The sequence below is a fragment of the Wyeomyia smithii genome, chromosome 3 (genome assembly GCF_029784165.1).
Source record: "Wyeomyia smithii strain HCP4-BCI-WySm-NY-G18 chromosome 3, ASM2978416v1, whole genome shotgun sequence".
NCBI classification, from domain to species: Eukaryota; Metazoa; Arthropoda; class Insecta; order Diptera; family Culicidae; genus Wyeomyia; species Wyeomyia smithii.
This window is the reverse complement of record NC_073696.1, coordinates 30741558-30757283: the sequence shown is the minus strand read 5'-3', so window position 1 is coordinate 30757283 and position 15726 is coordinate 30741558. Positions and strand designations below refer to the sequence as shown.

General features: G+C 40.0%; 1 protein-coding gene across 1 annotated transcript in view; it reads right to left on the bottom strand.

Moving 5' to 3' along the window:
• The window catches only part of LOC129726613 (uncharacterized), a 260583-nt gene that overhangs the window by 7421 nt on the left and 237436 nt on the right, over positions 1 to 15726 (bottom strand). Inside the window, exon 11 of the mRNA XM_055683527.1 lies at positions 12681 to 12869. Coding sequence (XP_055539502.1) covers positions 12681 to 12869 — 189 coding nt within the window. The remainder of the gene's footprint in view (positions 1 to 12680; positions 12870 to 15726) is intronic.

Below are 15726 nucleotides of genomic sequence, written 5' to 3'. Positions count from 1 at the left end.
CATCGATTTTCTCGAACCAATGCCCGACGGAGTTTACCTACTTGTTGTAATCGACTACTTTAGCCGCTATAAGGAAGTTATAAGGAAGCTAGATTGGACAGAATTTTCACAAGGTTAGGATATCCACGAACAATCACGCTGGACAACGCCAAGCAGTTCGTAGGGGTTGAATTGGAAGAATACAGTAAGGTTCACGGGATACATCTCAACCATTCAATACCTTACTGGCCACAGCAGAACGGCCTCGTAGAAAGACAGAACAGGTCGCTACTTAAGAGACTCCAGATAAGTAACGCCTTGGGCAGAAATTGGAAGCAAGATTTGCATGACTATTTGGTTATGTATTACACCACTCCGCATTCCCCCAGCAAACAAATTGGTTCATATTACTCGCGCTCAACTCTGTTAAGTGAACCCTTATTTGGTAAAAATTGACCATATAAGATGCATGAAATGCGCCTTTGTGTACAAATCTGGAGGCCATATACGTACATTGTAAGAAAAAATTGGTTAAGATTTTTTATAACTTCGCATGCTCTCTTAAATGGCCTCGTTCAAAACTTTAAATTGCATTCTATACGACTTAGAGGATTGATGCATTTTACAATTTTGTATGACACGTTAAATGGCTATATATATAACCTGATATTGCGTTTTATATGATTTAAATTTTATACGATATAAACCAATTTAATTTTGCATTTTATGTAATTTCAAACCTGACATGCACATTTGAGCGACTTAAAATCAACATCCTTATACGACTTCTGGTTTGCTGGGCCGTTACTGGCCGTACACCGACAGAGTTATTATATGGTCGGACAATCCGATCGAAGATTCCAGCACTCGCGGATATTGAAACAGCGCCTCCACAAACAGACTTTGCGGAAAGAGACATGGAGTTGAAAATAAAGGGAAAGAATTGCTAAGATGTACGGAGGAAAGCATAGAAATCGTCGATAGATGCGGGTGATGCAGTATTGATGCAAAATCTTCTACCAGGTAACAAGTTGCGAACAACATTCAATCTCAAGAGATACGAGGTGGTATGTAAATCTGGACCTCGGGTTACCGTGAAAGATCCCGAAAGTGGTAAACTATGACAGGAATACCGCTCACCTGAAGAAGATTGGTAGTTCTGAAATCACAGCAGAATTTGATGAGTTGTCGACGGAAAACATCCTTGATCCTGATCACGAGCCCTTGAGTGGACGTGAACGTAGCCAAGGCTATAAACAAGGCCATGAATCATTTGAAGACGATTTCTACGGTTTAGAGCCAGAGGAGACATCCGAAGATCGTGTATCTTCGCGCCCGGGACGTACAAAGAAGAGACCAGCCCGATTTGACGACTATCAGTTATAAGGTTCTATTTCGGAAAAAAAAGGAAGATGTGGTAGCCAAGTATGACCCTGTTGCTGTGAGTGATTCGGTGTACCAATGCAGCCCTGAAGTACGGGCCTGAGAGAAATGTCATTATTATGGGTGTTGATGTAAGAACGAAAGCGTGCTAAATAAATAAGTTGCTTAAAGTGAAACGGGATTGTGGCTTTTTCCTATACAATTTTGAGGTTAGAGTTCTTTTTACTTCTGTATTTTTATCGTAAAAAATTCGGCTTCCACTAAATGAACAGCACTCAAATTGCTACTTCAGGCATGCAACAGTTGTGAAAACAATTGATCAAAGTTTCATGTACGTAGTCTTCATAAATCAAGAAAAAATTAGATTGCAAAATTCGAGTTGATCGCGACCACGTCCCGATTCACCTTAACAGGTATTACTTAAATTATACAATTGTTATTCGGAGTGAGGTACTACAGATATCGTGATTGATCTGGTGACTACGTGATGTGTACCTTTCAAAGAACCGCGTTTACTTAAGTGCGTTTGCTTTCTCGAAGGTTTCCGAATTGCTAATAGAAATTGATCAAGATACTAAGATATGTCGGGCGGTAGATGATTTTTGCGCGCGGTTTTGAATCGTTAGTTTGTTTTTGTAATGAGCTAGCTTCGCGCGCAACATCGTTTAATTCTGTCAATTACCACGTATCACGCCGTGTCAAATAAATGTTGTGTGAACAAAAAAAAAAAAAAAAAATACCACGTATCATGATAACAAAACCCTCTCTTTTTGCCGCAGTCGTGGGGATTTGGAGATAATCTCGGTCTCGGTTTGACCGTTTAGCCCGAGATTGCTCACCCGTTGCTTTTGTATGGGCGTTTTGCAGGTCGGAGTAGGTTTCGTTCGGTTGATAAATATCGTTATTATTCTAGCGACTACGCAGTATATGGTTTCGCCTGCCTTCGTAATGAGTTAACTTCACGCGCAACATTGTTCGATTCGTCACCTACCACGGTGATCAAATTATAACTTTCCGTTGCAATCGTGGAGGTGCAGAGGTAAACTCGGTTTCCGACAACAACGACTGTGACACCTCCTTACTTACAATCTCTTTACCCTAACGATCGTAAGGACGTGGTCGGCGCTGTTATGGATCTATACAGAGTGGAAGCTACGTATATTGAAGATGGTAAACTAATCCCGAGTTGCCATATACGTGGTCTTACTTTTACTTTATTTGGTCTAACATCGGTCTGAAGATTGAAATTCCTCCAATAAACTCGGTTGCTGGTCGTGTTTTTCCAATCCCAACCTGGCATCGGCCGGATATTCAGGATTGCGTGCTTTCCACAGATTAGGAGGAGGTAGTACACCAGCAGTCCAATCTCAGTACCACTGTACCCTGATTCCGTTGCATAAATGTCACATGCTTGAGTAGATTGTTGTCCGAGTTGAACTTAAGAGTCGTCTCTGGAATCTATATTAACCCTTTATAAGCAGTGGCAACTATATTGCCACTTCCGTTTTTTTCTGCTTGTGATTTACGAGCTATGATCAGAAATAAACAATAAAATTTAATGACATTTTTTTTGCCTCGGCCCGTTAAATGGTTAAGCCTATGTCTAGTCCAGAGCTGTACAAGTTGCATACCACAACTATACGGAAAATCGTTGAGATGTCCACGCGATGATATCCACCTGGTACTAGGTGATTACAATTTACCCGATTTACATTGTAATTTCGACGAGAATATCAACGGATATCTGCCTTCGATAGCATGAACCTAGCCTGTTTGATCTGGTAACCAGCGTTTACTTTACTGAGCATCGATGTACACCATAGACCTTTTATTCCTTACTTCTATTCTATTACTTTTATTCCGACTCATGCCCCTTTTGCGTTGGACTTCAAGAACTGTGGACCTTATCTTCCTGCACGACTTTTTCAGCACAGTAGATTGGAATCGGTTTATGAACGGTGATTCAGTGGATGTCATCATTAGAAGATTCTACGAAAAACTTGATGAAATCTTTCGCGACCATGCGGCAGCGAGTGGAACCTTGGTAGAACGTTGAACTCCATACTCTACGCAATAAACTTCGCAGGCCCGCTAGTACTACGTCAACTCTAGATTATGTTGAGAGAACGCAGTCCAACCTCAAGCAAAACCTTTCGATGTTTTTGAAATTTCATGAGGTCACAGAGAACTTAAGTCAGTAGTTAGCTCCACCATTCGAAAGCCCGGACGGCCGACGACCCTGAGCGACAAAAAGCTTCAAAGGATGCTGGAGAGGAAGACTAACGAAAAGGTGGCTACATCGCTGCGTGAGCTCGGCCGTAAGGTCGGTGCAACCGGCTAAACAGTGAAAAAGTACCTGACGACCATGGACATACATGTCAGGAAGTGGCGACTGCCACTCCACTGGTCTCGGAGCTGCAGGCCATGACGCAGCGGCAGTGACTGAATAAGATGGTCAAGTTGATTTTACCGGTGGCAATGGACGACGAGACCTATCTCACTTTGGATGGCAACGACAGAGCACTTCGTATATTATTCCCCCCACGAAGGAAATGAGCTGTAAGTTCATTGATACTGACGAGCCTTGAAAGGAAGCGTTTAGCAGGACAATGACCCCAAGCATGTTTCCAAGAAGGGCAAGTTATTCTTCAGGTCTTGTCGGATGAAACCGCTTCTTAACTCGCAATGAAACTCGGACCTCAACAAAACTGGTATTTAGGTTATGTATTTGACAAGTTTGCCTAGGTCTATACCGATTGTTGCGATTCGCCGCTGGGAAGGATGGCTTATCGGCCAAACTTTTCAAAGTTGGGAGCGAGCGGCTGTGTAGTGCAATTCACCAGATTATCCTAAGGGTATGGTCTGAGGAACAACTACCTACGGACTAGTTGGAAGGACTCATATGCCCTATCTGCAAGAAGGGACATAGGCTGTAGTTATTTTAGAGGCTGTAGTAATTATAGAGGCATACCCCTACTCAATTCCGCTTACAAAATTCTCTCCCGTATCCTGTTCCAGCGACTGAGGCCGTTGCAGGAAGCCTTTGTTGGAGAATACCAATGCGGGTTTCGAGTGGGGCGATCTACAACGGACCAGATGTTCACCTTGAGACAGGTTCTCGACAAGTTTCGAGAACACAACTTGCAGACACATCATCTGTTTATAGACTTTCGAGCGGCGTACGATACAGTGAAACGCAACGAGCTGTGGCAAATAATGCTAGAACATAGTTTCCCAACTAAACTGATTAAACTGATACGTGTGACGCTCGACGGTTTCACATCATGCGTCAGGACAGCGGGCGAATTTTCGGACGCGTTTGTGACGTTGGATGGTCTGCAAGCAAGGTAACGGGCTCTCGAACTTGCTGTTCAACATAGCTTTGGAAGGTGCAATACGAAAGGCAGGTGTGCAGAGGAGCGGCACCATCAACACTAAGTCTCACATGCTTCTGGGCTTTGCGGACGACATTGATATAATTGGTGTTAACCGTAGACCAGTTGAGGAGGCCTTTACAGCTCTCAAAAGGGAAGCTGCGAGAATTGGACTCACCATAAACACTGCCAAAACGAAGTACATGGTGGCTGGCAGAGAGCGTGGTAGTTCTACGGGTGTTGGTGTTGCGGTGGAGATGGATGGGGATACCTTCGAAGTGGTCGACGAATTTGTTTATCTTGGTACTCTCGTGACATGTGACAACGAGGTGAGCCGCGAAGTGAAGAGGCGGATTGTGGCGGCGATTAGGGCTTATTACGGATTGCGTAGTCAGCTTAGGACCCGTAGCCTACAGATCCGTACGACATTTGCGCTCTATAGGACTCTGATCCTCCCGGTGGCGCTCTACGGACATGAATCGTGGACGTGGAAGGAGGCCGATCAACGAGCGCTTGGAGTCTTCGAGCGTAGAATCCTGCGATCAATACTCGGAGGCAAACTAAAGAACGGGGTGTGGCGCAGGCGTATGAATCACGAGCTGTACGAAGTATACAAACACGCTGATATTGTCAAGCTGATGAAACACGGCAGGTTACAGTGGGCTGGCCATGTAGCACGGATGGCGGATGAGCGACCGGCAAAGATAATATTTAGTAGAGAACCGGATAGAGGCTGACGACTTCGAGGCAGACCGCGCACGCGCTGGATGTGTGCTGTCGACGAGGATGCCAGAGCAGCGGGTGTAAGGGGAGACTGGAGAGTAGCAGCCCAAGACCGAGTTTTGTGGAGACGTATTCTGGATTCGGCATAGGATCTTAATGATCTGTCGCCATAAAAGTAAAGTAAGTATTTGACAAGTATTTTTTGTATTGTAACTCTTTACTTGTTTTTCTTGACGTTCCATTGTTATTTAAAAAAAAACTTCTACTTTTTTATTCTACATATTTTGTACATTTAGTTGAAAATTATTTAAAAACACTGTTTTTATTTAATGGATGGTTCAGCTACACTAGTTTTTAAATATCATTTGAAAAACCTGCGTTTTCTGAGCAAAACGTGATTTGTGTGAAAAATTACATCGATGTCCTTCGGTTATTTTTTTTTGTATTTTTTTATTTATTTTTTTATTTATTTTTTTATTTTTTTTTTTTATTTTTTTTTTTTACCATTGATATAAATGTTACCATATTATTGTTACCATTGATATAAATATATAAAATATGTGCATATCGTAAGTTAAATAAATAATCTGGCAACCATGTACTGTTTTACCGTGTTGTACCAACTTGCATTTTTTCATAGTTTCTGCAATTTTTTGTCCGCGACTTACTTAAAAATAGGTGCAGATTTAAGTATACTACGCAGCGTAGATTTGTCAAACTTTGAAACGATTTCTTTTAGATTACAAGCAGATTCTGCCCATTTTTCGAGCAATTGCAGACATTTTTTCAAAAACGTTTGACATCTCTGGTCTTAATATCTTGACATCTTTCGAAGGAAACGGCTTAACTAGCGACACGTGATCGTATTTGATTCTGATGAAAATTTGGTAACGCAGTAATTCAGAGAGCAATTCCCCTGTGGATCCAAAAATTTGTGGTTTGGCGAATCGCGCTGGGCTTTCGCTAGGTAGAACAGTTGAAAGCAGTTGAGAAAACTCTTTTGAAACTAAAAACGTTCGAATTAGTGGTGGGTTGCACTGATAGCGACAGGAAACGGATACGAGAACGGACAAGGTCATCCGCGAGCTCAAAAAGAATCCGAAGGTAACTGATCGCGGGAGAAGGAAAACCCTTCGGCGGAGTACACTTTTCGTTACCTCATGCATTATGAATGGACAGGTGTATTTAGAAGAGCGCCTCCAAACCCAGCTTCTTCCTCTCCTGAAGTCTCACAACGGTCTTACGATCGAAGGACGTGCTGGAGTGATATAAGGTGAACAGAACATGCTGAACGTTCTTAACAACACCCTGAAAATTTGATGACAATCGAATAAAAATCTGAATTCTGGAAATTAATTTTGTGTGTGTAGATTTCAACCCGTATGTCTTTTACTGCCAAGAGGACCAAGTCTGTCTCCAGGTCTTGTCAGATCAAATCACTGAAACTATTTTGACCTTGAACCTGAGAATAGCTAGATCCACAGCACCTGAAGAACCTTTTGGAGGGTTCAGCATGCTGTAGATTTTGAAGGGCAAAGAAGGACACAATGATTATGCTTTTTACCTTAAATGATCATTTCTTGAGTCAAAATTAAAGTGAATACTTATTAATCACCTCATAGACGTTAGTCCAGATATACGTTAGTCAGTGCGTCTTGAACTGTCCTACAGATCAGACGTTTTTTCGGTTGCTTGTGGACTGGTCTTTGCCTGCCTATAGCTTCAAAGTTTGTGTTTTGTCAGTGTGTCTTTTAAAGACTACCTGAAAGTTATTTCCCAGCAGTCTTTCTCAAAACTACCTACTTTTGAATTTAACATTTGTTTTAACTTTTTTCGTATCACCTGAAATGGCTGGACGGAAAAAGAAACCTCGCATCGCTGCGGGGAGGAAAAGAGAGGCATCTCTTTCTGACACATCGAGTGTCTGTAGTGACAATCCTTTTGATATTTTGCCTGAGCAAGAAGCTGGTGAAATGGAAGTTATTAATAATGAAACTATCCAAAATATAAAATCTTTAAAAAAGGAGAAAGTTCCATCTATTGTGGTAACTATTTCTTCTGAATTTAATATATTCAAAAAGGAACTTTCAACGTTTGTTTCTGACGTTAAAGTTACCTATCAGATTGGCCGTAGAGGTGAATGCCGCTTATTAGCCGACTCAGTAAAGGGTCGTGATCGTCTTGTTCAGTATTTAACTGACAAGATGTACAAATTTTTTACATACGACACCAAGAACGCCAAGCCGTTCAAGGTTGTCTTGAAAGGTCTCACCAACGCATAGCCCCTACCCAAGTACTTCTAATGAAACAAAAATCACGAGGCGAAAACAGTCAGAGAACTGGAATTTCCCTTGTTAATTATTTAATTCATTTTAACCGCAATGAGGTTAACAACTTAAAATTTTTGAAAAGGCACATGCTTTGTATAATGTGCGTGTAAAGTGGGAAATTTATAGGAAGTATGGCGGAGGTGAAAAGCATATCACCCAATGCCGTACTTGCCAACGTTATGGCCATGGTTCCAAATTCTGTAACATGGACCAAAAATGTCTTAATTGTGGAGACTCTTCTCACAAAAAGGACACATGTCCTGTGAAAGAGAGTGAAAATTTTCGCTGTGCGAATTGTAACGGTAACCATATGTCAAATTTTCATCAATGCCCAGTCCGTTTAGCAATTGTTAAGGCAAGGCAAGGAAAACAAAATTCAAAACAAACTTCAAAACAAAATTCTCCAAGCGTACCAGTGACGCATAGTTTACCTACTCCTTTGCATACCCGTTTAACATATGCACAGGTTACAGGAAGTTCGAACATTATACCGGCTAATGTTGGTAGTTCGAAAATAACCGCTAATATGGGTAAGCAAAACACGCTAGAAAATAATTGTACACCTATTACCCCAGCTAATATTGCTACCGAAAATATTTTTTCTAATGTCAACTGCCTGGGGCCTATTACGGCAGGCAGGTTCTTTTTTGCAACAGGCAATGTTCGATCTTATGAACGCCATGTTGCAGGCAAAATCAATGTTTGAAGCCATTCAAATAGGCACAAATTTTACTATCAAAATTGTTTCTAATTTAAAATTTAGCAATGATTTTAAATAAAACAATTAAAATATTAAATTGGAATGCTCGCTCATTGAAGGCCAATGAGAATGAGCTTTTTAATTTTTTAACAGTAAATAATGTGCATATTGCAATTATTACTGAAACATTTTTGAAACCTAACATAAAATTAAAATATGATCCCAATTACGTGGTTCATAGATATGATAGGATTCAGGGTTCCGGCGGTGGAGTTGCAGTTGTTATTCATCGCCGAATCAAACATCGTGCTCTTCCCCATCTTGAGACGAAAGTTATTGAAACTTTGGGAATTGAAGTTCAAACTGAACTTGGGATTTTATTCATTGCCGCAGCATATTTACCATTTCAATGCACACGCGAGCTCAAAAATTATTTTAAAGGTGATTTACAAAAACTCACCAGAAATCGTTCGAAATTTTTCATAATCGGCGATTTTAACGCTAAACATCGTTCATGGAATAATTCTCAAAGTAATTCCAATGGCAAAATTTTATTCAATGATTGTTCTTCAGGATACTATTCTATTTTGTCTCCGAATAGTCCTACATGCTTTTCTTCTGTAAGAAACCCTTCAACAATTGATTTGGTGCTGACAGATCAAAGTCAGGTATGTAGTGATTTGATCACACATGCTGACTTTGATTCTGACCATCTTCCAATAACTTTTTCTTTATCACATGAATCAGTTTTAAACCCTATGAGCTCTGTTTTTAATTATAACAAAGCTAATTGGGAAAGATACAAAAATTATATTGAGAGAAATTTCAATAATGAGCTTGATTTGCAAAACGAAGTGAATATTGATTCCGCTTTGGAAGCATTAAAATGTGCAACTGTTGATGCCAGGAATCATTCTGTTCCAAAGGCTCAAGTGAAATTTGATTCACCAATAATTGACGAAAATCTTCAACTTCTAATTCGTTTGAAAAATGTCCGCAGACGTCAATATCAACGTTCTCGTGACCCTGTTTTTAAAACTATTTATAAAGATTTACAGAAAGAGATTAAACATAGATTTACTCTTCTGAGAAATCAAAATTTTGAGACTAAAGTTGAAAAATTGAAACCATATTCAAAACCTTTTTGGAAGCTGTCGAAGATTCTTAAGAAACCTTCAAAGCCTATTCCAGTTTTAAAAGATGGTGAACGTTTTCTTGTATCCAATGAACAAAAGGCTCAAAGACTTGCTCAGCAGTTTGAGAGTGTTCATAATTCAAATTTGAATTTTGTGAGTCCAATTGAAAATGAAGTCACACGTCAATTTGATTTAATTTCTTCCCAGAATTTTTTACCTGCAGAAATAATTGAAACTAACTTGAATGAGATTAAATCAATTATTAAAAATTTCAAAAATATGAAAGCACCTGGTGACGATGGAATCTTTAATATACTAATCAAACATCTCCCTGAGAGCACAATGGAATTTTTAGTGAAAATTTTCAATTGCTGCTTCAAAATTGCATATTTTCCCAAATTATGGAAAAATGCAAAAATTACTCCAATTTTAAAACCGGATAAGAACCCAGCAGAAGTTTCAAGTTATCGACCAATCAGTTTGCTTTCTTCAATAAGTAAACTGTTTGAGAGAATTATTCTTAACAGAATGATGTCACACATCAACGAAAATTCAATTTTTGCAAATGAACAGTTTGGATTTTGCCATGGGCATTCCACAACTCATCAATTGCTCAGAGTTACTAATATGATACGAGCTAACAAATCTGAAGGTTATTCCACTGGAGCTGCTCTTTTAGACATAGAAAAAGCATTCGACAGTGTTTGGCATAAAGGTTTGATTGCGAAATTGCAAACTTTTAATTTTCCAATTTTCTCAATCAAAATTTTAAAAAATTATCTTACTGATCGAACTCTGCAGGTTGTCTATCAGAATTCAAAATCTGATAGATTTCCTGTCAGAGCAGGTGTACCTCAAGGTTCAGTCTTGGGTCCAGTCCTGTACAACATATTCACTTCAGATGTTCCTGATTTGCCTCCAGGATGCACAAAGTCATTGTTCTGCGATGACACAAGCATTTCCGTAAAAGGAAAAAGTCTTCGTGTCATATGCAGTCGATTGCAGAAAAGTTTAGGTATTTTTTCTTCCTACTTGCAAAAGTGGAAAATCTCTCCCAATGCTTCTAAAACTCAAATGATAATTTTTCCGCATAAGCCTAGGGCTTCTTTCCTCAAGCCAAACAATAATCACGTTGTCAAGATGAATGGGGTTATTTTAAGTTGGTCCGACAAGGTTAAGTACTTGGGACTAATTTATGATAAAAAACTTATTTTCAAAGAGCACATTGAGAGTATACAAGCCAAGTGCATCAAATATACGAGATGTTTATATCCTCTCATTAACAGGAATTCTAAACTTTGTTTAAAGAACAAACTTTTGATTTACAAACAAATTTTTAGACCAGCAATACTTTATGCTGTACCGATCTGGTCAAGTTGCTGTTCAACAAGGAAGAAAACGCTCCAAACGATTCAGAATACAATTCTGAAAATGATTTTGAAGCGTCCTCCTTGGTTTGGTACACTCGAATTACTGGTGTTGAACCATTAGAAGCTATGTCAAATAAAATTATTAACAATTTTCGACAAAAATCGTTGCAATCCTCAATTGCTACGATAAGCTCTCTTTATAGCCAATAAGTTAGCAATTAAGTTAGTTGTTAGTTTACTTCCCCTTTTCTGACAAGTAGGTTTAAATCCCTACGAACGATAAGTCCTAATTGCGAAAGCAAACAAATCCTAATAATGAAAATTACAAATTTCTAACAGTGTTGAGAAGTCACCATTTGTGATTGGACACACATACTCATTATTTAATAATATTTATCATAAATACTTAAGCTACTAACAGATCCCCCCCATTAAAAAAAAAAAAGATATACGTTAGTCCAACGTCAAAACTATTCCAAGGATGATCGCAATTGACCAGGACCAGGAATTTTATATTTCTCTTTTCTGCTCGAAATCAGGTGAATTCTTTGTGATTACATTTTCCAAATTGCTGAAAATATTTCTCAGTGAATCCGTTTGATTCTACGATGATTCTACGATGTAAAATTTATGAGTTTTGAATTCGAAAATGTTCGAGCAACTAAATTACTAATTCCCTAAATATTGCCACTTTTCACTTTTTCACGTAAGAAAAAACAAATAACCTTCGTATTTCCAGGATTAAACCTATTTTCCACAACCACAAATAAATCATAAGTTCGAATTAAAACTTCTTAGCAAGCATTTTGTTGAGCAATCCTCTCATGTTGGCAAATTAATAGCAATAGTTCCAGGGCATCATCCTTGCTTGCAGCGCCGTTCAACGAAAAAAAAAATTGAATGAGCCGCACAGCAGTCGGCAAAACGAGAGTCTTAATCCTGTCTTATCCGACTCAGCCGGTCGACCAACCATCAGCAAATCTAATCCTCATATCTCGCAAATCCAGTTACTCGGTTTGAGATTGCTCCGGAGCCGAACTCCACCAGAGCGAAGGGGACCGTATTCTTCAAATGTCATGTTTGCTGCATATTTACAATCATAAAAGCGGTCCCGCTTGCCATTAGTAATGTATGAATTCATTTAGCAGAACGCGGCGACACCGGGCGGCGAAGGTTGCAGGAAAATGGAAGTGCAACGGTGCCCCAGGGTTTTGTCCGATTGCCCCCCAAAGTATGTTTAATTTATAATAAACGTAATGCTGGCGTATGTAGTTATGGTGAGTGTAGATAGAATTGGAATCGCCTTGGGCTGCTGGCAGTGAACCAAAGCTTCAGCCTTGACTGAGTGGGTGGCGGTAACGTTGTTCCACCGGTGAATGAGATAGATATAAGTTAGATTATGTCATATAAAAAAGGCTCTGGGGGAATGTAGAACGGTACTGTATGTAGAAACTAATGAATGAGCATGTTTTGCACTTAAATCGGATTGAAGCGTATGATGTCCCTTTGGAGTTATTCAATGCGAAGATACACTTTCGTTGTACGTCCCTGAGGACTAGATTAGTACTCTTTGAAAGAGACTGTTGGGTGCAATTAGTAATAATAGTTACAGTTACGTGTCTCATGTTACTCTGTGAAACGTTAGTATAAACTAAAAAAATCTAAAATTCAATAAAAAAACTTACTGAAATTGAACAGGTGCATGATGGTGTGCAGCAAACTGTAGGCGGCCACCAGCACCCCCGTCAGCTTGTGCAGGTAGATGTGCTGGTCCAGAGGCAGAATGGCAGTGAACCCACGCGTCCGAAGAAACGTGATACTGTGGCGCAGCATCAGCACCAGGATGAAGGCACAGTTGAAGTTGAGACATTGTCCTGTAAAAATGTACAAAACGAGACCGAGACCGGTAGAGAGGGGTGGGTTACTCATGAGGTACGAAGAAGGTGAACATGATGTTGTGATACCACTGCTGATGAGCGGCATGGAAACGATAAGATAAACTTTGTACATGTTGAAAACATTCATCAACACCTCTCGGGAATATCCTATAGGGTGGCTGGAAGTTGGACCACTTTGCTGGAAGAACTAGTTTAGTGTTGGTATATCACTGCTTTTGTTAAATTTTTATCGAACATAACCATACGCAGGATTTTCTCTTGGGGTTTTTTATATGTTCGGAATTTGATAATAAATGCATACAAACAGTAATATTCCAAACAACTTTCTTAATTAAACTCGGGTTTGATTCAAATTCCGAACATTTCAACCCACAACATTTCAACCCTAATCGAGATGGTATACAATAATCATACTTTTGATTCTGAAGTGTTCGAAGTTTGGGACTTTTAAAAATTTGAATCAAACCGGTATCAGGTACGTAAGATCAATTAACCAATGCAATTTAACTTTTGATTGTTAACCCTTTTGCCTGTTTGCCAATGGAGGTTTTTCGTCAAACTATAATCACTACCTTTATTTTTTCTCCAAAGTAATTTGTTTTCATAAATTGAAAGCATATAAATCAGAACTTTTTTATCAGTAATAAATTACCTATTATTTTTTGAAAAACTAAAAATTGCACGAATATTGAATATTCCTTTTTATGTTATAAATGTTGAGTTTTGAAATTTATGTTCTAGCGACACAAATTTTCAGCAATAATATCGTTTCGTTCCGTTTTGTCATGTATACTGTCAAAATCGAAAAGATGGCAATGAAACTCAACGGATACATATAAGTGCGAGAGAATGAGAAGATCAGCATAATATAGCGGATGCTCAGAAACGTCAAGCTCAAAAAAGTAGATCGAACAACGCGGCTCGTTTTTCGAGTGTGAGATCATGCTTAACCGTTATGTACTCGGCAACGGGTACTCTGGTATTCACCGAAATGAAATGTTTTTAATTTTTTCCAATTCTTGACCGATTTTGGATCTTGACCCGTCAAAAGATTGGAAAATTTGTCTATTTTTAGTATACGGGATCTAAAGAGCTGTTGGTCCCATACTGGTTCCCGTAAACCGGATCTCCCGGTCGAAGTTCAAGATTGGGAATCTGCTCCGGGATGGAAATTCCGAAAAAACAAATTTTTCAACCTTTCTACAGGACAAGCTCTAAAAATGACCAAAATAAAACACGTAGATAGCTTGAGGGGGGGGGGGGTTGTGTAATGTCCACGATCCTTACAAAAAAAAAGAATTTATCTGGCCATTTGTCGACGGCGGGAAGGGGGGGGGGGTAAAATCGTCAAAAATCTGTCCACGTGGTATGTGGATGGCCCCTAACATACTTGCAGCCTGTCAGCATTTCTTACGCTATCTTACTTCACCTTTCCAATCAGACACACTTGCGCTAGTCTCCATCGTCCATCTGTACTTCTCAGCATCTGCAGCCCCATTGATTCGAAAACTTCAAACGCGTTCAGATCCTCCACAAGAAGTGTTGTTGTTTCGATTCTTGTCTACGGGTCTGATCAGGGTTTTTTACTGCGCCAACATCGCGAAAAGAAGGCACGATTTCCAGTTTGGGTGCATCTCTGCGGATCTTTTTGCTGGTGTTATCGTCGGCGGTTACCAACGACCCAAAATACGCTAACTCGTCGACCATGTCAAGCTCATCGTCGTCTACAGAGATTTGAGGGAGGCTGAATCTTGAGACTTGAGGGAGGCTGAGTCCATTACCTTGTTCAACCCTCTACGTGATTCCAAGGGACCCGAAAGTAACCTCGAAACACGCACGGAGCACATCATTTGTGCCATTTGAGGCCTTGATCAATCCCGTCAGTTTATCCGGGAAACTGCTGTCGTGCATAATCTGGCACTTCTGTGAAATCTGATTGAAAAGATCCGATTCGTGGTGGCACATTCTCGCATAAAACCTGCTTGGTACTGGCCCACGAGCCTCCTGGTTATTGGTGATACGACGAAGCAGGATCTACGAGAGTATGGGCAGGCGGCCGCAGTAGTTCCCGTGCTCCAGCTTGTCGTCTTTTTTGTAGATGGGGCAGACGCCTCCGTCTGTTCACTCATCTGGCAGCTTTTCCTCCTCCCAAATCCTGAAAATGACCCAATGCAGCGCACGCACGAGTGCCTTTCTGCTATGCTTGAAGAGCTCGCTCGACAGTCCGTCTTTGCCTGCGGCTTTGTTATTCTCTAGCTTCCGGATCATAAAACATGAACATCAGGGGCTAGTTTTTACTCATCTGCTGCTGGTGCTTCTGTTCTGCTTCAAATTACTGTATCGTGTAACAGGTCAAAATACCGATTCACGCAAATATTTTTTTAAAGAATGACATAAAATGATCCGGTAAACCATGAATTAGTTGGAAGCGGTACTCTGAGCATTCAGACGTCTACAAGATGCAGCTAGTCGCCACCAGGAGACGCACTCAGTAAAACGGTCACGTGAGATGAGGCGAAAAACCTTAGGAAATGGAGGCGGAACTAATGGGTAGAGAGATAGGATTATTTAGTCCCTAGATAAGTAATGTCGCTAGTGTGCCCATTGTATTCGAGGCAAATCATGTTGCACAAAAGATCCCAAGCACTAGAGTCGATTTGTCGCGATTCGACTTGAAAACTGCTTTGAGAATCATGATCTAGTAGACCTACCTCTATTTTGAGTCTTGTTATGGGCGAAAACTGCCAAAAGAAAAAGCAGACTACACTGAACCGGATTGCTCGCACATAAATGTGTTATCATTGCTTGAATTTAGCTTTTAACGATTGTATAT